Source organism: Labeo rohita, unplaced genomic scaffold (assembly GCF_022985175.1).
Source record: "Labeo rohita strain BAU-BD-2019 unplaced genomic scaffold, IGBB_LRoh.1.0 scaffold_30, whole genome shotgun sequence".
NCBI lineage: Eukaryota > Metazoa > Chordata > Actinopteri > Cypriniformes > Cyprinidae > Labeo > Labeo rohita.
The window spans coordinates 4,815,832-4,841,035 of NW_026129217.1; the positions used below are offsets into that span (position 1 = coordinate 4,815,832).

At 41.1% G+C, this 25,204-nt stretch overlaps 3 protein-coding genes across 3 annotated transcripts in view; 2 read left to right on the forward strand and 1 right to left on the reverse strand.

The window, feature by feature from the left end:
- LOC127160189 (uncharacterized) overlaps nt 1-25,204 on the forward strand; it is a 311,509-nt gene that overhangs the window by 32,213 nt on the left and 254,092 nt on the right. The gene's annotated exons all lie outside the window — the stretch shown is intronic.
- LOC127160194 (GTPase IMAP family member 4-like) lies at nt 2,982-4,177 on the reverse strand. Its single transcript, XM_051102850.1, has 2 exons — nt 4,070-4,177; nt 2,982-3,845 (listed from the first exon to the last, which is right to left on the reverse strand). The coding sequence occupies exon 2, from the start codon at nt 3,841-3,843 to the stop codon at nt 3,097-3,099; it is 747 nt and encodes a 248-aa protein (XP_050958807.1). The 5' UTR covers nt 3,844-3,845; nt 4,070-4,177; the 3' UTR covers nt 2,982-3,096.
- LOC127160191 (GTPase IMAP family member 4-like) lies at nt 4,592-8,562 on the forward strand. The gene is made up of 4 exons (XM_051102847.1): nt 4,592-4,609; nt 7,347-7,387; nt 7,532-7,589; nt 7,718-8,562. Exons 2-4 carry the CDS (start codon nt 7,385-7,387, stop codon nt 8,491-8,493), a joined length of 837 nt encoding a protein of 278 aa, XP_050958804.1. The 5' UTR covers nt 4,592-4,609; nt 7,347-7,384; the 3' UTR covers nt 8,494-8,562.

Consider the following 25,204-nt stretch of genomic DNA (forward strand, 5'->3'; position numbering starts at 1 on the left):
ACTCTATCCAGGGTTAACCCACGCAAGGCTGCGGGTCCTGACAACATACCTGGCCGTGTACTGAGAGACTGTGCTGCACAGCTGACGGATGTCCTAACAGATATCTTCAACACCTCACTGAGCCAGGCAGTTGTCCCCACATGTCTCAAATCCACCTCCATATTTCCAGTTCCAAAGAAGTCCCCTGTGTCTTGTCTGAATGACTACCGTCCCATAGCACTGACTCCAATCATGATGAAGTGCTTTGAGAGGTTAGTTATGCACAATATCAAAACCAGCCTCCCCAACACACTCGATCCGCTCCAGTTTGCATACCGTCCAAACCGCTCCACGGACGATGCCATTTCCTCCACCCTCCACCTGGCTCTTACTCACTTAGAAAACAAAGACTTATGTTAGAATGCTGTTCATTGACTTCAGCTCAGCATTCAATACAATAATTCCACAAAGAGCTCATCAACAAACTAAACCTTCTGGGCCTTAACACCTCGCTTTGCAACTGGATCTTGGACTTTTTAACTGGAAGACCTCAGTCAGTCCGTGTCGGCCACAACACCTCAAGCACTACCACACTGAGCACAGGTGCCCCACAGGGCTGTGTTCTCAGCCCGCTGCTCTTCACTCACCTGGACCACCAATACCATGTCACGCTCAAAGAAGGCACAACAGCACCTACACTTTCTCCGCCGGCTGAAAAGAGCAAGTCTCCCTCCACCCATCCTCACCACATTCTACAGGGGAACCATTGAGAGTGTGCTGACCAGCTGCATCACTGTCTGGTACGGGAACTGCAGTGCTGCTGACCCCAAGACCCTACAACAGACAGTGAACGCAGCCTCAAAGATCATCGGTGCCCCTCTCCTCTCCCTTCTGGACATTTTCCTTGCACAATGCTCAGGTAAAGCCACCAATATTGTGAAGGACCCCACCCATCCCTCCCATCATCTCTTCCAGCTCCTGCCATCAGGAAGACTCAAAAAAAACCTCAAAACACAATTTTTGCAATTCTGAGTGTGCTACACACAGGTGAGTGGGCTGGACAAACCACTTGTAGTAATGCATACTTTCATCTCTATATGCACCAGACACTTTACTATAAACACTACATGTACACATAAAACATTGTGCACCTCTGAGTGTGCTACCTACAGGTGAGTGGGCTAGACAAACCACCTGTGGAAACGCTCTTTTCTCTCTATGCACCAGGCACTTTCTTAGTGTAGTCTAGTGTATTTATATTCATATATATGTATATTTATGTAGCACTGTGGTCCTGTGAGACACAACATTTCGTTCCACTGTATGTCCACACATGTAGCAGAATGAAAATAAAGCTTGACTTGACTTGACTAATGTCTCTTTTACGATTCCGATCAAACTCTAATGCTTTAGTATTGTAGGAAAAATATTTTCTGTGGCCAAGAAAATGTCATTTCATAAAGTTGATATGAAATTATACTAAATGTTCGCTGGACGAACAGATTAGTTAATGGAAATTTAATTATGTTACAGTTACTACTGGCAGCTGATATAAATAACTGTAATTAATCCTAATTAATTGTAATTATTTATATACATTTACCTTTTGAGCTAATTTGCTACAAAGGTTAGGTGCCTCTACACCCTTGTTAATCAGCTGTCATTTTCCTCTTATTTAAAAAAAAAAAAAAAAAAATTGGGTTGTGTTAGGTTTAGGGGTAGGGATTGGGTTAAGTCTTTAATCCTGGACAGTAATGTTGATCCAGGAACATGTCTTACATGGCACAATCACAGTGTCCCACCACCATCACAACCATACAGAAATATGTTAACATGGACCTTATTTACCCATGTTAGATTTACAGTTTCTCTTCTCCCTTCACATACGTTTTTTGTCAGTCACTCTCAATCATCAATGTTCTGCACGTCCATCAGAAGAAGTGTAAAACAGAGTCATGTCCCAAATGTTTGATCTTTATTAAGCAATTCACATTGATTTGTACTTTGCTTAAAAGTAACAACCCCATCCCAATAGTTGTTATCCAGAGGGTCCACAAAGATGAAAACCATTAAAGATACAGTAGATAATACAAAGATAACCCTGGTGAAAAAAACGGCATATGCTGGTAGTTATGTTTTGATGCTGGGATGCTGGGATGGTGGTGTCAAATTTAGCGCCTTAACACAGGCGATTAATTTTAACACATTAAAAATATTTAATGCAAGGGCTGGGCTAGCTTTGGCCTCCCCACCCACAACCACTAAAGAATTATTTTCTTTAGCGTTTATTTAGACACAGAACATAATAACGAGCACATTAAACAGAAATTTTTCAGATGCGCACTCCGTCACCCCAGTGCCAAGCGTGAGTCAAACGAGAAGAACAACACTGAACTGCAGTCAGATGAGATGTTGTCAGGTCATATGTCAGTAAAAATGAATCTTACTGTCCTGTCAGCCATAATACTGTGCTTGTAGCGCGTGCTCTTAAAGTGCACACACATATATGCCCGCTTTATTAGGCCATAGCCTATTAAAGCTCTGTATCATATTCAAACCCAAAATGAAACTACCAGTGATGAAACTATGATCCGCTTCAAGTTAAGCAGCGGCAGTTTTTAGTAACACCAGCCATAATATCCAAATAACCAGCTGCTGTGATGTCTGTTAACCAAAGATTAGATTTAGATTTTAGATTTTAAATTTAGCTAAAATTTAAATTTAAATTTTCAGCACAGGTAGGTATATGACAGTTATTATAATGGGTTTTCTGTTGTAAGTTCACTTAAATTACAAGTCTAATACATGTTAAATTAAAAGCTCTCAATTATACTGTAATGCTGAATGGCTATAGTCAAATGTTAAATATTACGAAAAAATTCATAGAGACTTGAGTTGGTATCAGTCATACTTGGTATCAGTCATACTTGCCTTCAGTAATAAAAAAAAAAACCTGGCATTAAACAATTTTCAAAAAATATACATCCTTTATGTTTTTTCTACATTAATATGAAGATTGATTGTGAAATCATTGCAATGTAAAAGTATAATTAAAAAATTGTAATGTTAGGTAGGATTAATTGCAATTAATTTCAGAAAAAAATGTGATTAATTTATTTAAACATTTAATCGATTGACACCACTAGCCCAAATATTAACATAAATCACTGCAGACACAATAACAGCAATCACTGCATACAGATATTTTGGCTTAGCAAAACTCTGCAAAAACACTCTGAGTGACTGATCTTTAAACATTTGTAAAGTGTAGCAGCTATTCTCATTTTCAGACACCATTCGTTCAATCTTTACAAGGAGTTTGGTGACCTGCTCTCTGTTGTTCAGATCTTTGTTGTTCAGCAGGTGAAATCTTCCTCCACACACCTCTGTTAGTCTTGACAACTCTGTGTTTTCTCTTATTAGTTGTTCAGGTGATTCATTTTGAAGCTCGTCTCCATGGGTGAAGAGGACAAAAGTGTGTTTCATGGCCTTCTCTCCAAACATCTTCTTGAAGAAGAACATGATGTCTGCATCTTGCTGAGTGAAAGTGTGTAAAGGAAGAACCAGAAGGATTGCGTATATTCCTGGAGAGCACATGTTCAGTCCTCTCTTTAACTCCACACTCAGATCAATGTCATTTGAATTAAAGAAGTTTGGAGTGTCAATTACTGTAACTCTTCTGTTGGCCACTTCTGCCGTGTGTTTTTGGCATCTGTCAGTAATGGAGGTCAGGCTCAGACCAGACTGAAACACATTTAGACCCAGTATAGTGTTTCCAGAAGCGCTTACTCCTGAACCGGTTTTTCCGATCAGCAGAAGATTAAGATCACAGGTGTTTGAAGACAGATTGATAGTTCGCTCCATCACTGAAAAACACCAGAAATATTGTCCACATATTTAAAGGTATGATTTTTTTTTTTTAAAACAGCTTTAAAATGAACAAAAATATTCAGCAAAGACTGCAGTTCAGATCAGCTTGTCGTCATGCTGCGGTGCATACTTGCTATACCTTGATTATGATTTAACAATAGTGGCCATGTAATAATTAACTTATGATGTATCCTATGTGTATTCAGAAGCATCTCCTTACCCTTAGTTGTTGGTCCAAATCTTTGCAGCAAATTATGCTCGGGTTTCTGTGATCACAGCACAGAGTGACAAGCAGTACAATGATGTTGTAAAATTCACACAGGCAAAACGTCTTTGTGTACTTTCACTTTTGATTGACCCGCCCCTCTTCTGAACACATTGTTATGTATCTGTTTTTAAGGGATACTGTGGCATACTTTTTCGTATTTCTTCATAAATGCAGAAATCTACATTTACATCAGGCCAGAATGTAGTGGCTCTTGAAGGGAGAGAGAGAGATTTACCACTGGCAATTATTCTATTTGTGATGTCTTTGAATGACATCTTAAGTACATGAATACATGAATGTTCAATGTTATTTAACAATTATACAACATCTGCTGTGTCATTTCAAAAAAGCTCTTTGCGTTCCAGTTTCCTTTAAGCAACTTCTTCCTCCGGTGGGTGGAGCTGATGGCACCCTAAGACATTATAAATATACAATTGTTCAGAAAAGTGAAACTAAATTGTACAGTTCACGTGTCTGAAGATCCGCATTGCAGTGAGTATTTTTACATCCTTAAAATTGGTTGTAACTATTGTATATTTTAACAGCAGATACAACAATATAGTTTGACATCACTTTCTAGACAGTGTGTTACAAATATCATAAGACACAGTGAGTTTGATACATGTTCTAATGCTACAGTTTAACAAACTACAGTAGAGGTGAACGAGGGAGAATTTTAATGTAATTACAAACTAAAAGAGTTTAATATGTGGAGGCTGGGGAAGGTTTTACTAGTGCTACCGGAACTAAAAATGATCTCTATTTACTCATACCTCAACAAACATCAACATGTTTGTTTTTATTTTCGTTCACATGTATTATTCCCTAATTGCAGATAGCGTTTTTTGTAACACAGTGCCATCTAGTGGTCTTTTTATGAACAACACACACAATCAATGAATATCATTATATAATTTGTGCCTGTGTGTGTCCCAGGTGAGGGGAAAAAACAAAAAACAAAATACCAACCGTAGTTTAAGAGCAGACCTTACCTTAAGTACACAGTACACTTCCATAATGTTATTAAAGTGCTCCATTTTTGCACACTAATTTAAAGTTTTTAGTTGTTTGTAGTATACTTGAAACCGTCTTTCATCCACTTTCAAATATACACCATACTTAGTAAATAATAAAAAAAACACTTTATAAAATATAAGATTAATATATAACGAATATATACAAAATGTTTTTATAATCCTTTGCCAACATTTTTACAGATAAAATACATTTATTTTAAGTGTACTGTAATTATGTTAATCAAGTACACTATTATGTCATTGATAGCACGTTTTTCCACATTAAAAACAGCATTTCAAGTATTTTATGCTAAAGGTATACTTACAGTTAAATTGCAAATGAATATAAATGGATAATCCAATAATGTGCTATTAGTGTCACAGGAAATAACAGAGGATTCAGATGCGAGTTCAGCAAATAACAGTTTATTAGAGGAAGCAGAAATCGGCAGCAGACAGAGATCAAGATCTCGGGTGCAAGAGAAATAGTTTACTGGTAATGCAGTGACTACAATGGGCATGAACAATCCAGGACCAAGCAAAATCCAACCATAGAGACAATGAACAGGCCAGGGCTGCGTTTCCCAAAAATGTTGTAAGCCTAAGTACATTGTAGACCTATTGCCACCAATGGATCCATGATCAGGCTTACTCTAAAAAACCCTGGGTTAAAAACCCAATTTTGGTCATTTTGGCAACCCAGTGCTGAGTCAAAAAGGGACAAACCCAGCAAGTTGGGTTGAATTATTTGATCCAGCATGCTGGGTTGCTTTCTTATGGTTTAAAATTACTACACTGCTGGGCTAAAATGAACCCAAATTGAGCTAGGCATCAAATCTACAAATCTTCATTTTAAAAATCACTTTAACACACACAGAATGACTGTCTAAAGGTAAATATTTATTAAAAACTACAATGAGAAAACAGTCAAAAGTAACATGAATGCAAGACAAAATGCAGAAAAGTATGCCATTAACAGGTACAGAGTTTTTACTACTATACAAAAACGCTCTTTTACAGTAATTGTACAATTAGTTAATTAGCTTTGTCTATTAACAATTAGTTAATAGTTTTGTCATCCCAGTCACCACCTGTTCTTCATCAGTGGCCTAAAAGAGAAAAAAAAACATAAAAAAAAAAACATTTAGTTAAAATGTAACCATTTCCAAACAGAGGTGCATCCATTTCTGTAAGGATAGGTGTTGGATGACGAGCCGTGAGACAAGGGAACAGTTTAACAAGTGTCTTTTTACTTGACGTGCAGGAGTTAGTTCACATACATGAGACTTCTCTACGATAACACCCTTGAGCATACATAGAGGTGAGCTTAGGAACTGAGAATTTAAAGAAACAGAACACATATATTTGTAACGGGGAGTGAGAGGCGAGCGGATCCATCTGCAAGCTTTTATTAGCAGGATGAGACAAAAACATGGTCGTACAGGCAGGGTCAAACGGTAGCAAACAGGTATATCACAGGCAAGACGTAGAGAATAAACCAATAAACGAGCAAGAGTCCAATGGGCAGGCGGCGAGACAGTCGAGACGAGATAGCCAGGCGAGGGAACTAAACACAGGGAACTAGGAACTCGGGAACAAGGGAAACTAGGGAACGCGAACAATAATAATAACACAACAATACTCCGTGACTTGCATGGGGTAAGACCGGGGCTTTTATAGCACGCCTGATTGGTCCCAGGTGCTGACCCAATCAGCGCGCTGCATGACGGGAGATGGAGTCCGGGGTGTAATACAACAGTCTGTGTGAAATGATGGAGTGAGAGCGAGAGCGAGAAGATCTGGTGGTGAGCGGACCGTAGGTCACCGACCAGATTCGTAACAATATTCTACTAGACTATTATAATTTCAGCCATATTGTGTGGTAGTTTATTGTCTTTGTCTAACACAGTGCTCTAGAATACTACAATAGCAGACAATGGTAACATTTATTTTCTAAAAATAACTCCCATCAATCTGAAAAAAAAAATCAAGCTCTCCTATGTCTATAAAAGACAGCTCTCTATGTCCTATAAAAGTCCTCTCTATATTTTTGCAGTAGTATACTTTACTGCAATGTACTAGAAATCAGTTTAAATATCAGTGGCATTTAGTCTACTTTTGCAATTGCACTGAAATAGAAACATTCTTTTAATAAGTGTATTTATAGTTTATAACTTTAACAATTTTAGTTTATTGATTTTCTGTTTTTATAGGTCTTGGAGTGCAGCTGAGAACAAAGCAACAGAGAACAATGGTATAAAATCATTAATTCAGGCATTTTTCTGAAATGTATTAAATCACAGACATATTTGCCTGCTTAGTGTACTGTTTTGGAGCTAGACAAATGATTATAATACTTTATTATGAATGTGTCTGATAATCATATAATCTCATATAGGATAAGGATCTGCATCACAGAGGATTTCCGCTCAGCAATCTACCTTCAAATAGTGCAGGTGATCTTAACCAACAATCATAATTTAAATCTTATATTGACTACAGAGACACACACGACATGATCACACAGAAAATATAAACAGTATGCAGATTGTTGGTAATATGATGTACATTTTCTCTCTTCTAGGAACACGACTGCAGGACATTGACAACATTAAAATTGTTCTTTTGGGGAAAACCGGAGTTGGGAAAAGCTCAACAGGAAACACCATACTTGGAGAAAATGTTTTTGAATGTGGAAAACGTCTGAAATCTGTAACACAGAAGTCAGAAGTGAAAAATTCGTTTGTTGAAGGCAGACATGTATCTGTTGTTGATACTCCTGGGTTTTTTGACACAACACTTCCAGAAGAGGAGCTGGCAGTGGAGATTGCAAAGAGTGTGTTTCTGTCTGCGCCAGGACCTCATGCCTTTTTATTTGTACTACCCTTCGATAGATTCACAGAGCAGGAGGAAGAGGTATTGGAAGAAATTAAAATGATATTTGGTCAAGATGTACTAAAATTTCTTATACTGCTCTTTACAAATGGGGATGATGTTGACCTGGAGGCATTTAAGTCAGAGGTAAATGAGCATGAAAAGCTAAGAAAAATAGTTGAGAGGTGTCAGGGGTATCACATCTTCAACAAAGATCAAACTAACAGACAGCAGGTGACTGATCTCCTGCAGAAGATTGACACAATGATACAGCAGAATGAAGGAAAACAGTACACTAATGAGATGTTTAAGGAGGCAAAACAAATTAAACAAGATGAAGAAGAGAAAAAGAAAGATCAAGAGAGATGCAGGTGCTTCGGCTGTTGCTGTAGTTGTGGATTTAAGCGTTTCTGGCAAAATTTCAAGGATTTTTTCAGAAACATTGCACGTAAATTGCATAAAAAAAGAGATTACAAACGATTGTAGGTAATCCACTAAGAAATCATGCTTTATTCACACAAAATGTTTTTGATCCGTCACACCTTATAACCTTTTGCTGCTTTTTTTTTTTATTTTCTTTGTAACAATAATCAGACTCTGTCTTTCTGGCTTATATATATATATAATATATATGGCAAAATCATTGTACAATACAAACTTTCGGAAATGCAATAGGCTGGATGAGGAAGTTGTGTTTTGTTCAAGTTCATCTTTATAAGTTCTGTTGTCTAAGTTAAATACTATCAGCTGTTCCTGCCATTGTTATTATGCTAGAGTTGCACTATATGCTATTGTGTAATAGAGAAGTGATGCTTTACATTGTGACAGATCTGCATATCAACACAATTTCCTGCATGCTGTTAAAATCTAGAAATAACATCAAACTATAACTATAATCAAATAAAACTGGTTTCTTAGTAAAAAGGTTTTCATTATCCATGACTCGTTTGTAAAAAAGTATTTTGAAATGATTGCACAAACAGTAATTGCAATGAGCATCTGTAATGAAGATACTGACTCTTGGATGTGTGCGCTGTGACACAAGTAAAGTTGCTGCATCAACTGCTGTTTAAAGCACTTGAGAGATGCTTTTCCAGCGTATAACAGATGCTTACACAGACTGTGATGATGTTTCAACAGTCATCAGCATCATAAAAAATTATCCTGCAAAATAATTTTAAAAAGTGTTAAATTTAAAAGCAAAAACAAATCCTGCACACTACCAAACTATGCAAAAAGTATCAAAAACATTTATTTAGGACATTCCTGTCATGTGACTGAATGATACCTTTATCAGGTATCTTCAAACATGTCATTACAAACTCAACTACATGTAAAAAAGACATTGTGACCAATCACTGCAAAGGACCATCGATTAATAACAATGCTTAATGGGTTCATCATCAGCTCAAAAAAAAAAAAAAAAAAAAAAAAAACACAACATACAGTCAGATCCATATATATTTGGACACTGACACAATTTTCATATTTTCGGCTCTGTATGCCATCAATCAAGATGGTATGGTGACCGGGAGGGGACACCTTTGGTTCACTTAAGTTTGTCGTGGCCACGACATATCAACTCGTGGGAACGTCATATTATGTCATATAACACAGGTCGAGCATTTACAGTATTTACATATAGAACATTAAGTAAAGAGATGGAACATAAACGAAAATAAAATAATAGGCTAATAATAATAATAATAATGAAAAAACAATCAGTTAATAGAAGGTTGAATAAAAATATCTTGTAGGCGTATTTTATCTGATGTACTTTTGGTAATATTTATTAATGATAAACTTCTTTCGAATGCATCGCGCACAGACAGCATTCACATAGACAGCATCCCCTGTTGTTATTATAATCATTTAATATTGTATTAATTTCTATAATAATTAATATAATAATTCCTTAATTCAAAATAAAATGGTAATAAATCTATCTCCGATAATCCCGGGTTACTCTGGTCATGCAGGTTTGTTTATGCATTACTCATAAGGATGTCGTTTCCTCGACAAAATGATCTCGTGGCTACGACAAACCTAAGTGAACCGAAGGTGTCTCCTCCCGGTCACCGTAAGATGCAATTGAAGTGCAGACTTTAAGCATTAATTCAAAACATTAATTAATTAATTCATTTAATTAATTTTAAAACAAAAATATAACTTGCTTAGTAATTACAAACATTTTTATACACAGTCCCCCCATTTTCAGAGAGCTCACATGTAACTGGACAAATAAATACAGTCATAAATAAAATGTTCATTTTAAATATTTTGTTGAGAATCATTTGCAGGCAATGACTGCCTTAAGTCTGGAACTGGGTTTCCTGTCTGTGATGCTTTGCTAGTGTTACAAATCTGGTCGGTGACCTGCGGACCTCTCACCACCAGATGTCGCTCTCACCTTACCCACACACTCTGACTGTTGTACCACACCCCGGACCACATCTTCCGTCAGGCATCACGCTGATTGCGTCAACACGTGACCAATCAGCGGCACCATAAAAGCCCCGGTCTTTCCCCATGCAAGTCACGGATTGTTGTTATCTTTATTGTTATTTTCCATTGTTAGCGTTTCCTAGTATCCTTGTGTTTAGTTCCCTCGCCTGGCCCTTCTCGTCTCGACTGCTCGCCGCCTGCCTACCTGACTCTCGCTCGTGTTATTGGATTATTCTCTTCGTCTTGCCTGTGATTTACCTGTTTGCTCCTGTTTGACCCTGCCTGTTCGACCATGTATCTGTCTTGTCCCTTAAATAAAGGCTCGCATATGGATCCGCTCGCCTCTTGCCTCTCACTCCCCGTTACAGCTAGAACTTTACTGAAGAAGTGCTGTCTAACTTTGCTGCATTTGGCTGAATCTGGGCACACAGTACTGTATATCACTGTACACTTCAGAAATCATCCTGCTGCTTTGTCCTCTGTCACATCATCACTAAACACCAGTATCCCAGTGCCACTGGAAGCTAAGCATGCTCATGCCATCACACTGCTCCACCATGTTTCACAGATGATGTTGTATGCTTTGGATCATGAGCTGTTCCAAAGGTATTCAGTAATTACAAAATAAAAATATCCTAGTTAAGAACTACTTGCTAACTATGATCAATTAATACAAATTAACCAATTAGGTAACACTTTATTTTGATAGTCCATCTGTTGACACTCTACTAGTTACCAGTACTCATTTAGTAGCATGTCAACAGTGCATCAGTTGACATTCAACAACATTGTTTCAACAGACAAGCAATATACATTCAATAAACTGTCTGTAGATTATAAAGTGCATTTTAATTTCTAATCTATAGATTTTACAAAAAGTGCATGTTAACTGTCAGCACGTCTTTCTCAACAGGTTATTAACTAATAGTAACTACTCAGAATTAATCTGTCAGTTGATAGTCTACAGTCATGTCAACATATGATCAAGAGCATATTATATCATCCTTACTCAAGGGTCTCAAATGCATCAAATGAATAATTACTTAACCATCTCTCTTTTTTTCTTCCCAAAATCACTAGTTTATTATCTGTTGATAGTCAACTAAACATTAGTTGCACATCTGTTGCTTGTCAACTAATCTAAAGTTTACGTTCAGCAGACTATTAGTAGGCATTCTCAACTTGTTTTATTAACAATATATTTACACAAACCCATTGTTCACTAGGGTATCAGATCTGAACAATCTGATTATGTGTGCCAAATTTGACAAGAATATAAAACAAAAACAATAAAATAAACATGCTGCACTGGCAGCACCATGTCACCGTATAGGGGTAAAGCAACTTCACCATCAGCACACCAACATTTCACATTATGAAAAATAAAACTTGCCTATTTAACGACAATCTACTCAAACTTATCTAGGTAAATCCTGTTGCCCACATTCAGTCTTTCTTGGCAGAAAAGGGGATGAGCTGTTTGTTGTTTTTCATTTCAATGATCTTTTCTGCCAGTTCACCAACTATTTTTTTCTGACAAAGTTGTGCTGGTTTCAGAAGTGTGTATTTACCCTTGAACAGGTTTAGGAGACTTTTGTCTGCTATGTAAATATCTGCAATTGCTGCCGTGTCTTTCACAGCATTTCTTGAAACGCGAGCTTTCTTGAAAGCTGTGGTCATCCTGAAGCCTCTTTGCACATGTTTGAGGACACGCCGATATCTTTTCACCACATCCGAGATTGAGGAAACTGAAAGAAAAAACAATGTGAATAAATCACCAATGAGTTCTGTTTTGTGTCTTGTGTGGTGTCTTAGTTGCAGGGTGAGACACAGGGTGAGACTTAGTTGCACAGTGCTACCCAAAAAGCTACAAGTTGGATGAAGGTGTTTATCTTTGATTTAGAACATTTATTGTATTCTATAGTAGACAGTGTAAGAGCAGTCTGCCAATTAAGCTGATGCAAGACTATTTGCTGATTACTGGTATATAAAAAAAAAAGAGAGATAAAAACTAGTCAGAATATTTTTCATATTTAACTATTAATTACTGGTTCACCTCATCCAGACATAATAGGTAAGTGCAGACAAAGTGTGTCTCTATTTACTTTATTCGAAACATTTGTAAGAAACCTGTAATAAAAATACAAATTGGATACAGATCATAACTGACTGATATGAAAACTAATAAAACTAATTGTACTTTGGTTAAAAACTCCATCTCATTTTACCCTCCAACTTTAAAATAATCTGACATCGTTGTTTTACCTTTTCAGTAAAGAGCATTTGACGCATGACCTTTTCAACATCACATAAAAAAGATGCTAATAAAGACCTAGTGCAAGCTGAGCATTTTTGGTTAAAAAGTGTATAAGTATTATTAAATTTTTTTTTTTTTTTTAAGAAAATGACCAATCGTTTTTCAAGATAAGGCCCTTATTCTTTGGCTGGGATTGTGTACAGCCCTTTGAAGCTGTATTGAAACTGCATTTTGGACTTTTAAATTGTTGGCCACTATAAGTCCACTATATAGAGAAAGATCCTGGAATGTTTTCCTCAAAAACCTTAATTTCTTTGTGACTAAATAAAGACATGAATATCTTGGATCACATGGGGTTGAGTACATTATCAGGAAATTTTTATTCTGGAAGTGGACTTATCCTTTAGGCTTTTGACGCGTTGATTTCATGTCATTCAAAAGAGAGAGTGATGTTGGGGGATAGTGTGCACAATAGGGATGGGCGATATGGTCTTAAAAATTTATCACGATAATTTCTGGTATTTATTGTGATAACGACATCAATGACTAATTCAGGGAATACTAGTTTCTTTATTGAAAAGTATTTTCTTTCCTATTTTTAACCAAAATAGGGTGTTGTAAGCATAGGTGTAATTAACAGGTGTGACAAGTGGGACATGTCCCCACCACTTTTTGCCAGGGTCAATATTGTCCCCACCACTTTTTTTGAACATCTTGCGGTACGGATGTACTAATGCTGATGAAACAATAATTTCTGTTAAGTAAGATGCGATCTGGCACTGGAATCTGTTGAAATTATGCTGAATGTTCACTGCGATGTTATTAGTGACAAAACATTCTCGATGTTCATACGCGAGCGCTTCAATCTATCACTTGATGTTGTGGAGACTATCCATTCATTCCAGTTAAAAAAACAAAACAAAATACACAAAAAAGTGTCCCTCCTTATGATATAGGATCACTGATGAACATATTTGATTTTAATAATGCCTGGGGGGGGGAGTTAATAATACATATTATTATAGTACATGTACACACACTCCTGTCCCACCCACTTTTTAAAACAAAAGTTACGCCACTGGTTGTGTGCATCACCGAGTGCACACATAATGTAAAGACTGTTTAATTAATATTGGAAGCCGGAGGGTGCCTGTAATGTGGAGAGGGAGACGAGAGGCGAGCAGATCCATATGCAAACTTTTATTAATGGGGCGAGACAAAGGCATGGTCAGACAGGCAGGGTCAAAACAACAGCAAACAGGTATATTGAGGTGAGGCTCAAGAGTAGTCCGTAGGCAGGCGTGGGTAGAACAGCGGCGAACATAATCCATAACATGCGACAGAAGAATAATCCTTATAGTGAGCCAGAGTCCAGAAAGGCAGGCAGCAAGACCTCAGAACTCAGGAACATGGGAACTAGGAAACTAGGAACCTAGGAACCACAGAAACTAAGAACAGTGCTAGCACTAGGAGAGCACTAAACGCAACTGATACAAATCTCCAAATAACATTTCACAATACTCGGTGTTTACCGAGTGAAAGTCCGGGGGCTTATATAGGGTTGCTGATTGGCCACAGGTGTATGGGCAATCAGCGTGGTGGATAGTGGGAGATGTAGTCCGGGGTGTAGAGCAACAGTCTGTGTGTAATGATAGAACAAGAGCGACATCTGGTGGTGAGCGGACAGCAGGTCACCGACCAGATTCGTGACAGTGCCCTTGCGCATAAACTCCACATAATAGCCGAAGTAACGCTCCAGGAAATCACTAATATGGATAAAGGTATTCAGTAATTGCTGTACCTGAATAAAACGCTGAATCATTTTAACTGAGGAAACTTGGAGACAATAAACATGCAATGGCACAAAATGCAATCTTGGGTATTTTTATAAGGATAAAATATATTTATAATGCAATGCTAATCAATATAGCATTTATCACTGTATGATTTCTGCCTCATTCAAAAAGAAGTTATTTCAAACACTCGACTATGTTATTAAGTTCATTTGGAGAAAAAGCATGTCAGTAAATGATATCTTTGTTGGGCAACAGGTTCGTAAAGAGGCTCATACACATGTAAAACTGTATCGCACACAAGCTACTGTAGTACATTTACTCAAGGTTTAGACTGACTTTTTTGTCACACTGTACAGCCCTGATCAAACCAGTTCCAGATTGTAGAAGGAGCTGCTAGTTTAGTGATAATCTTATACTCCTCAATTTCACGTCCGCCTTCCGCCGTGTCACTTTGCATGGTCACATAAAGAAAATATGTCAAAAACCAGAATTAATCGTTATTATTGTGGGAAGACTTAATCTTATCATAGTGAGAATTTTTACCTGTATATCGCAAATGATAAGATATCACTCCTCGCTAGTGCACATTCCTCAAATCCACTATAAAGCACTAATAAAAAAAAAAAAATTACCTCAATACAGCATGTCTTAAGAGCCTACCATACCTCGCTAACCTTTTCCTGACCTCTTTGCCTTTTTGTTTTCCTTCTTTCTTTTTTTGCTTCTCTTCTTGCCATTCTTCATTTTATGCTTCTTTTTTTTCTTTTCCTCATCTGAAGAGTCAGAGGAAGAGCTGGAGCTGGAGTCAGAGTTTGAATCAGTGCTAGTGTCAAAGCTGGTGTCCACCATCATGCTGTAACATGCTGTAGTACTGCTGTACTGGACAACACTGGTAAAATGACGCTACCATCTCGTGCTGGTATGCTCTGCTCACATGCTCTGATAATAATAGCTTTGTAGGACTATACATTATTTTGATAATTAGTCAAAAAAGTTATATCTGATTCTGTTTCATAAAACTGAATAAAATATATTTTTATTTTATTCAGTATCATTAATATTATTGAGTTAAATTAAAAAGTCTAACAAAATGACTATATTAATAGTTAATAAAATAATAAATAATTATTACAAAGCAGTTTCAGTTTCAGCCAAGAATTTTCATTTCGGTACCCGGTCCCTAGATTTTTATATAAAAAGAAACATTTTCAGGGTGATACAAGACCCCACTGTGAAATTATCTTGCTTATTATATGGCTACTTGCCACATATGTAAATAATTTAACACAAAATATGAATTTCATCATATTTTATTACCTCAAGACAACTCGCAGTACCCGCTACAGCTGTCTGTAATCAGTTGTAGCGGTTTTTGATGTAAAATAACAGACCACTAGATGGTGCAACTGATATCTGTCAGGATTGTGTTCTGTTTGTCTTGCTTTTTCTAGTGTTTTTCCCCTTTTGTTTCTTGTGTTTTGGTTTAGTCCGTGTTTCCCCCCTTAGGTTTTGTTTACTTGGTATAGTCTTGCCCATATTTGTACTTCCCCTTATTATCTCGTTTGTGACCACTCCCTTGTCCTTGTGTATTTAAGGTCTGTTTGTTCCACTAGGTTTTGTCGGTGATTATATTGTCTTTATGTTATTTTGCTTGTCGTGGTTGCTGGTTCCCTGTGTTTCCCTGAGTTTGTGCATTTGGATATTTGAATAAATGTGCATTGAATGAATCTCCACTCTCCTACGTTTCGTTCACGACGACGACACTGACAGAAATCACCGACCTAAAGACTACAACATGGATGCCGAGAGGAGGATCATGGGCATTCGTCGGGGGATGAGGCCGGTGGAACGATATGTGGAGGAATTCTTGGAGGTTTGTCATCTGGTGAGTTGGAGCGATGCGATGATTAATACGTGTTTTCTAATGGGGCTAAATAATTCCCAGTTGCTCAGTTCCATACCCTATGAGGATCGCTATAAACCGGTTGCTGAATTTATCAACCAGGTCCTCACCCTCAGTCATTCCGATTTTTACGTTGATGTGAAGGATTTCGATCTTTCCCCCATTAGAGAACACGTTGCCGCTCCAGCCCACCATCAGTCAGCTTCCTCCACATGCCGTCCCGACCGGCCCGCTCCCTCTGGTCTTCCTGCGCTTCCTCCTGTTCGTTATTCCTCCTCTCTCATCGTCAGTCCGGAGATCGCGGCCAGCCCTCCGAGGTCATGGCCAACCTTGATGACCAGTGTGCTGGATCCACCACTAATGTCTGTACACAAGATGGCCGCCGCCACGCCAGAGTCTGCACGCAAAATGGCCGCCGCCACGCCAGAGTCTGCACGCAAGATGGCCGCCGCCACGCCAGAGTCTGCACGCAAGATGGCTGCCGCCACGCCAGAGTCTGCACGCAAGATGGCTGCCACCACGCCAGAGTCTGCACGCAAGATGGCTGCCGCCACGTCAGAGTCTGCATGCAAGATGGCTGCCACGCCAGAGTCTACACGTAAGATGGCCGCCACTCCAGAGGCTGCTCGCAAAATGGCCGCCAAGATTGAGCCTCCGGCCAAGATGGCCGCCAAGACGGAGCCCCCGGCCAAGATGGCCGCCGCACCCGAGCTCACTGACCCGCCAGGGCGCCCTCATGCGACCGCCCGCACAGAGCCTGCTCATCCAGTGTCTCCGCTGGAGACGCCCAGCCCTCCAGAATTTCCGCTGGGGTCGTCCAGCCGTCAGGAGCCCGCTCGCCCCGAGCGCCATCCAGGGCCCTCTTCTCAAGTGCTTCCTTCAGAGCCCACGTCTCCTTTGGCACTTCCTGAGTCTAGCGGCCGAGTCAAGTCAAGCGGCCGAGTCAAGTCAAGTCAAGCGGCCGAGTCAAGTCAAGACACAGCTCCACTTCCTGAGTCAAGTCAATCGGCGGAGTCAAGTCAAGACACAGCTCCACTTCCTGAGTCAAGTCAAGCGGCCGAGTCAAGTCAAGACACAGCTCCACTTCCGGAGTCAAGTCAAGCGGCGGCTGTAATTCCTGAGTCAAGTCAAGCTGCAGCTGTGTCATCTAAGGCAAGTCCCACTGCAGCTGCGTCTTCTGAGGCAAGTCATGTTGCAGCTGGGTTTACGGAGTCTAGTCAAGTTATGGCGGCGCCTCCCGAGTCCAGTCAAGGAACCGCTACGCTCCCCGAAGCAAGTCAAGTCAGAACTGTAATGTCCAAGTCAAATCAAATTACAGTTGTCATTCCGGTCTCAAGTCAAGTTACAGCCGTCTTTCATGAACCAAGCACTGACAAGATGGCCGTCACATCAGCTCAGCCAGCTCCCACTAACACCGCGTCTGCCAAACCACAGCCTGTTCCCATCAGGTATTCTGCTCCTGAGTCTGCACCCGTCGTGGCCGCTCTTCCTGATGTGGTTCCTGAACCAAGTCACATTACAGCTGCCAACCCTGCTAAGTCTAGTCAAGACTCTACAACACCTCCTGAATCACGTCAAGCCGCAGCTGCTCCAGCAAGGTCAAGTCAACTCACAACTATCCCAGTTAAGCCAAGTCAAGTCACTACAGATCTTCACAAGCCAGGTCAAACTACAGCTGTTCTTCATGAGCCAAATCACGTCTCGTCTGACTGCCCAGAGCCTCGCTATGTCTCGTCCCCTACGATCATGATGGTCAGCAAAGAGACCCTGCCACCCGCTACTGCTCTTCCCTTAATGGCGGTTGCCATTTGGTGTGTGTGGGCTGCACACTGTGCTCCTGATGTCACGTCAGTTCACGAACCTACTCAAGAGCTCACGTCTGTTCACAAGTCAGCTCCTGAAGTCACTGCTGTTCACAAGTTAGCTTCCGAGGTCATGTCAGCTCACAAGTCGGCTATAGAGGTCTCGTCTGCGCACAAGTTCGCCACTGAGATCCCGTCTGGTCTCAAGTCCACTCTCGAAACCTCTTCCGCTAGAGAAGCCGCGCCCATGCCCCCAGAGGTGTCAGCTCCGGCTGTAGAGCCTCCTATGGGGGCGGCGTTAAACCATAAACTCTCTGCTTCTCCCTCTCTTCTGTCCACCTCCTCTATCCCTGCTTTCCCCAGGTCCCAGGCTGTGACGCAGTTGCCCGCGCTGCCCGGGAAGGCTCAAGCTCGCCCTCGAGAGCCAGAGCCGGATCTCTGTCCAGCGCGCCCTCCTGCGCGCCCTCCAGAGTCAGCGCGCGCCCTCCAGAGTCAGCGCGCGCCCTCCAGAGTCAGCGCGCGCCCTCCAGAGTCAGCGCGCGCCCTCCAGAGTCAGCGCGCGCCCTCCAGAGTCAGCGCGCGCCCTCCAGAGTCAGCGCGCGCCCTCCTGAGTCGGCTCCTCCGTCAGCGCGCCCTCCTGAGTCGGCTCCTCCGTCAGCGCGCCCTCCTGCGCGCCCTCCTGAGTCGGCTCCTCCGTCAGCGCGCCCTCCTGCGCGCCCTCCTGAGTCGGCTCCTCCGTCTGCGCGCCCTCCTGCGCGCCCTCCTGAGTCGGCTCCCCCGTCAGCGCGCCCTCCTGCGCGCCCTCCTGAGCCAGCACCTTATCCAGCGCTCCCTAAGGCTGTCAGAACCATAAATTCCCCCAAGAAAATTTTGGGGGGGGGCTACTTCCCTGTTCAGCCATGGCCTCCTGAACTGTTTACCCGGCCATGGCTTCCCGAACCCCTGGACCCGCCATGGCCACAAGGACTGTGTGCTTGGCCATGGCTCCCTGAATCCTCAGACCCGCCATGGGCCCCTGAGCTCCCTGATCCGCCCTGGAGGCCGTCCCCACATCCGGTGTCTCCTGTGTCCCTGCCTACCGGCCTCCAGAACGCCCACCCTCCCACCCCAGTGTGTGTTACGGCGCGAGTCGCGCCTTGTAAGAGGGGGGGGTAATGTCAGGATTGTGTTCTGTTTGTCTTGCTTTTTCTAGTGTTTTTCCCCTTTTGTTTCTTGTGTTTTGGTTTAGTCCGTGTTTCCCCCCCTTAGGTTTTGTTTACTTGGTATAGTCTTGCCCATATTTGTACTTCCCCTTATTATCTCGTTTGTGACCACTCCCTTGTCCTTGTGTATTTAAGGTCTGTTTGTTCCACTAGGTTTTGTCGGTGATTATATTGTCTTTATGTTATTTTGCTTGTCGTGGTTGCTGGTTCCCTGTGTTTCCCTGAGTTTGTGCATTTGGATATTTGAATAAATGTGCATTGAATGAATCTCCACTCTCCTACGTTTCGTTCACGACGACGACACTGACAATATCAGAAATGAGAACTGCCATTAGCCAAGTAAAATTATGAATGAATGATGCATAATAGTTCTGCTCCAAGCATGGACAAGTTTTTTAAAAGACAGCAAGTGCCAGGTAAACGTAAAGTAGATGATGAATTACTTCAAAGATCACAACTACAACAAAGAGAAGAAAATATGAGAAAATCTGTTTAAAAAACAATGAATACTGTTACATAGTACAAAAAATAGTACATAGTAAAGCTGCATGCATTACTTTTAATGCTTCTACTCTAAAAGTGACTAGTTTCTTCTTTAGTTCTTCTTCAGCAAGTTGTCACACGCTGAATTTTAATTATCAATAATCAATCCTTCTGAAATTGTGTTTATGTTTATGTGTAAATGTGGGGGTGGGACTTGAATTTTTTTATTCTGCAAAAGGGGGGCCCAGCAGAAAAAGAAGAAGAACCCGAACTAGTGCGCTTCGCCCCCAAAGCGAACCTCAGGAACTTCCTGTGTTGAAGGATGGACATGTGGAGGTATGTGTTCTTAGATCTGAACGCAACCTCTCCCCTTCTTCGGAACAATAAAGTACCGGCTGTAGCCCACCAGAGTGGGAAAGACCCCTTTGAAAGGTGGCGGCGGAGTGCCGAACTGGCGACGGCCTCGCTCTACAGTGCGCATGACCCAAGCAGATACATTTGGCAGTACTTTGCACGCTGCCAAATAATCTATTAAGGGAACCAGTCTCTCGAGACTGGCCTCCGGTGTTCTTTGAGCTGCTAGTGTCCGGTGTCCTGTAACGGATGACCGGAAGGAGATGGCTGAACTAGCTGCTCTTGAGACCCCCACAGGGGTGGCAAGCTCCCCAACTCCGCTACGTTTCCGGGCGGAAGAGACTGAGGTGTGGGCTCGCTGCAGACCTCTGCGCCCTGGAGCACCGGCAGGGTTGGCAGGCTGATCTCCCGAGGGCACCGAGGAGAGACAGGCACTGTGGAATGCGGTGGACCCCACTCTGCCCCAGAAGGGCCAGCCCTTAGAAGTCCTGGACCATAGGAGTCAGGATTCTCCTTATACATGATGCCTCATAGGTCTGGGTGAAAGTGTTTCAGTACCTGAAACATGGCCGGCATCTCCAGGCAGCTGATGTGCCAAGCTGGATGGTGACCGCTCCACAGACCGTGGCCACTCCCCAACCAGTGAGGGACACGTCCGTCGCTAGCATTACGCGGCAACAAGGAGCTACCAACACCGGTCCCTGAGACAAGAACCATGGTCTCCTCTACATGTCCAAGGCACGTAGGCGTTTTCTCTGCATTGAGTCGCAACCCCAGTTCTTTCATTTGGGCGAGGACGACATCTCGATGCCGAGCCACCACTGCTCAGAATGAGCTAATACAGACAAAATGTCAATAAAGTACAGTATGCAGATGCCCTGGAGTCATAGATGAGCCACAGCAACATCCACACACTTAGTGAAAGTACGGGGTAATCTTTGTGATCGCCTTTCCTAATAATGTGCTAGTTAGCAAGTTTAACGGCTAAATGCAACTAAAGTAAACAGTCTCGTAACTCCACAGAGGGAAGAGAGGGGCGGGGCGAGCAGAGCTCATTTGCACTTAAAGCAGCCTCGACCAGAATGAGATGATTTTTGGAGAGTTGATTTTGACAAGGTAAAAAGGGTGTTGTTTTACACAACCATTGAGAATTTTTAACCAAAGTATATTATAGACTTTTCATTAAGACCCTAAAGAATCATATCAACTTGTGGAAAATGGGCATCTGATGACCTCTTTAAATACTTTTACAACTGTATTAATACTCACATTATTGCAACTATGCAGTGACAAAGAATGACATAAGCAAACATAAGCAATTATGCCTGAAAACACTGCTTAATAACTAAGGAATACACAGCAGATGAAATATATGGCTATACAAGCATCTAGTGGCTACACCATGGTATTAAAGATGATTTTCTTTATTTTCTTCCACATGGTGGAACAAATCTGCCTCAATTCAATACTTTGCTCTATTTTTAACTTAAGCACCGCATTAACTAAAATATTACATACATTATGAACAGAAAAACAGTCCATAATTTAGATATGAATATAATTAGTAACATGATATATCAGGTAATGTTATGCTTTCTCTCTTACTTTTTGCAGTTGGGTCGAGTCCGGATCATGTTCTCACCACAAATGAACCGCTCCAGTGCTCTTCAAGGAGGTCTCGATACGCTTCTTTGGTCCGCTTTTGGTGCGCACTCGAGTGTGATTGCTACATTCACACCTGCCCAAACGAACCGCACCAAGAAGGAAAACGAACTCTAGTGCGATTCAACCCATCTAAATAAGGCAGGTGTGAAAACACCCTAATGTACTTCAGGAGCGGAATAAAACTGATTTATTTAGAAAATCATCAAAACGTGCTGGCTGTCTCATGAATTAGTGCTTTCTTATTCATTGGTGCTGATTTATGTCGTTTACAGGTAAGAATGGTCTAATATTGGCATATATTTTGCTCTGTAAATGTTGTTTTAACTCAAGCATGAATTAAAACCAGCAGGGTTTTGATCGTGAGCTCTTGAATTGTCATTAAAGTGGCAGGAGGAGTATAGGATATAGGAGAAAGATTTGAAGTAAATATAAGAGGAGTACGTCAAAGTAATTTACATGTGACAAACTTCCTGCTTCCAGCTGATGGTGCTATGACTATAATTGAATATTGGCATGTAGACGTTAGGAGTTTTATTAAGCTTGTGAAGTTTGGTGTAGATCAGATAGCATACGTTAGTGGAAAACAATACTGTTGCAATAGGTGGTGCTATGATAATAACTTTTCTTGGCCTTTGTATGTGTTCAAGCCAGGACTTTAATCAAATATGTGAAGTTTGGGGCAGATTGGATATTGTATGGTAAAGTGGAAAAAGTGATTTTAAAAAAAAAAAAAAAAACGTTTATATAACATGTATATAATTGTGTAAAAAGCAATTGGATGATTTTACTGTTTCCTTTGTTTTCCTTATGCGATATAGAGGTGTTTTGAACAGTCAGTTTTGGGGCAATTGTGTGATAGTGGAACCGCAAATGTTGTAAGGTTGTTTTGGATAGGTATTAAATGACATGGCAAGATCTTTGTAATGTAATAGTGGAAACTACTGTGGATTATACAGTAAAATGTAGGCAAAGTACATTAAAGGGGTCATCGGATGCAGAGTTCACTTCTACATGTTGTTTGTTTACATGTTGTGTGTTGGCAGTGTATGTACAAATCTACCCTACAATGATAAAAATCCGTGCAGTGGTTTTTAATTAATCTGTAAAAATAATATCCCCTTCAAATCGAGCCGTTCTCAGATGCCTGTCATTGTGGCATCACACCAACAGAGGTCACTCCCACGATAGTTGATTGACATGAGTGTCTTACCTCAGATCAGCTGTAACAGTCCGCTGTCTTTGTTTCAATGCTGGAACAGGGATGTAAGTTAGAAGAGAATATCTCCGATTGAGCGATTAAGGTGTTGTGTTGCTGGATGTAATAATGAACATAGTGGTCGTCATTTACTCCAGACATATGAGCCGCTGAAGATGCAGTGGATTACGTTTGTTTGTGAAGGGAATGCACCTCCTGATCTACATAAATATGCATTTATGTTCACATGAATCATTTGTGATCCAGCTTCACTTACAGCAGAAGTGAGTATAAGGTTGTTTTTTTTTTTTATGAATCTTTGTGATCGCCTTTCCTAATAATGTGCTAGTTAGCAAGCCGCTAAATGTGGCTAAAGTAAACATGCTCGTCACTCCACAGAGAGAAGAGAGGGGCGGGGCGAGCAGAGCTCATTTGCATTCAAAGCATCCTCGACCAGAATGAGATGATTTTTGTAGAGCTGATTTTGGCAAAGTAAAAAGGGTGTTGTTTTACACAACCACTGAGAATTTTTAACCAAAGTATATTATAGACTTTTCATTAAGACCCTAAAGAATCATACCAACTTGTGGAAAATGAGCATCCGATGACCCCTTTAAAGTAAAAACCAGTAAGCAGTGATAGATTATTTGGAAAGAGTAAATCATGAATTATTTGGTAAGTAGAATAAACTGTGTTGTTTTTAAGACATGTATTGAATTGTGAAAGTGAAATATAGAACATGTAGTGATATTAATTAGCCTGTATGAGTGTATATATAGAAGTGTAAGGTAATTTAAAGCAAAGATCCATGTAGACGACATGTTTGGTGACTGTTAAGTGTAGTACAGGCATGTATGTTGTATCAGGAAATGTGTAATATGTAAAGTATCATTGTAAATCAAAGGTATGTTATATAAGTATGTTTAAATACACAGTGTATATGTTGTGTTTAGAAAAGAAAATGGCAAAGATGTAATGATGAAGTCCATCAGGTTTGTAGAGGTAGTGGGCAAATTTTCTGTGTTTCAGGAAAGGTTTTGTTGAGTCCAGAAAGATGATGTTGTCTGTTTGCATAGTCCAGTGGTGTAGCATGGTGTTGTATTGTTGTGTTTGTTTTTGTTGTTGAGTCTCTGTAAGTCGTGGCAGGACAGCACTAATTGCAGAATACAAAATGTGAGGAGTTGCTTGAGAGATTGAAGTTATTAGTGCTTTCATTCATTGGATGATCATTGATGAAGAGGCTCCACTTCTAATGTCGTTAGTTCCAATGTGGAGTATTACCACAGCATTATAGTGAATCCTCTTAAAGTGGTATATGTGTTGTTGTGCTGATCTGTGAAGAGTAGTGCTCCAGGCGCAGGAGCCCTCCAGGGCGGAGCTGGAGGCGGAGCAGGAGGCGCGGAAGCCCTCCAGGGTGGAGCAGGAGGCGGAGCAGCCCTCCAGGGCAGAGCGGGCACCCACGTCGAGGACTGGGACCTGGGGAGAGCAGGGATAGAGGAGGCAGAGAGAATGAAGAGAGAAGCAGAGAGTTTAAAGGATAACGCCCCCTCCATAAGAGGTTCTACAGCTAACGCTGACACCTCTGGAGGCATTGGCGCAGCTTCTCTGACGGGGAAGGCCCCTGGAACTGACTCGTGGTCAAACGGGACCTCTGGAGCAGACTTGAGACTAGACGGGATCTCTGGAGCAGACTTGGGACCAGACGGGACCTCTGGAGCAGACTTGGGACCAGACGGGACCTCTGGAGCAGACTTGTGATCAAACATGACCTCAGAGACATACTTGTGAACAGGCGTGAGCTCTGGAGTAGGCTTGGGATCAGACGTGACCTCTGGGGCAGACTCGGTGACAGACGAGACCTCTGGAGTGTAGTGTGCGGCCCACATACTGAGAATGGTGATCACCATCACACTGGTAGACATAACGTGACTAGGCTCTGGGAGGCCAGATGAGACCTCTGGCACAAACTTGGTGATAGACGACACCTCTGGAGCAGACCTGGTGACAGACGGGATCTCTGGAGCGTAGTGTGCGGTCCACATACTGAGAATGGTGATCGCCATCAAACTGGCAGACATAACGCGTGTTGGCTCTG

Coding starts and splice junctions, on each gene's coding strand:
- LOC127160194 (XM_051102850.1), bottom strand. CDS start 3,843: ATGGAGCGAACTATCAATCTGTCTTCAAACACCTGTGATCTTAATCTT.
- LOC127160191 (XM_051102847.1), top strand. Junction 7,590..7,717: donor TCTACCTTCAAATAGTGCAG/GTGATCTTAACC, acceptor TCTCTCTTCTAG/GAACACGACTGCAGGACATT.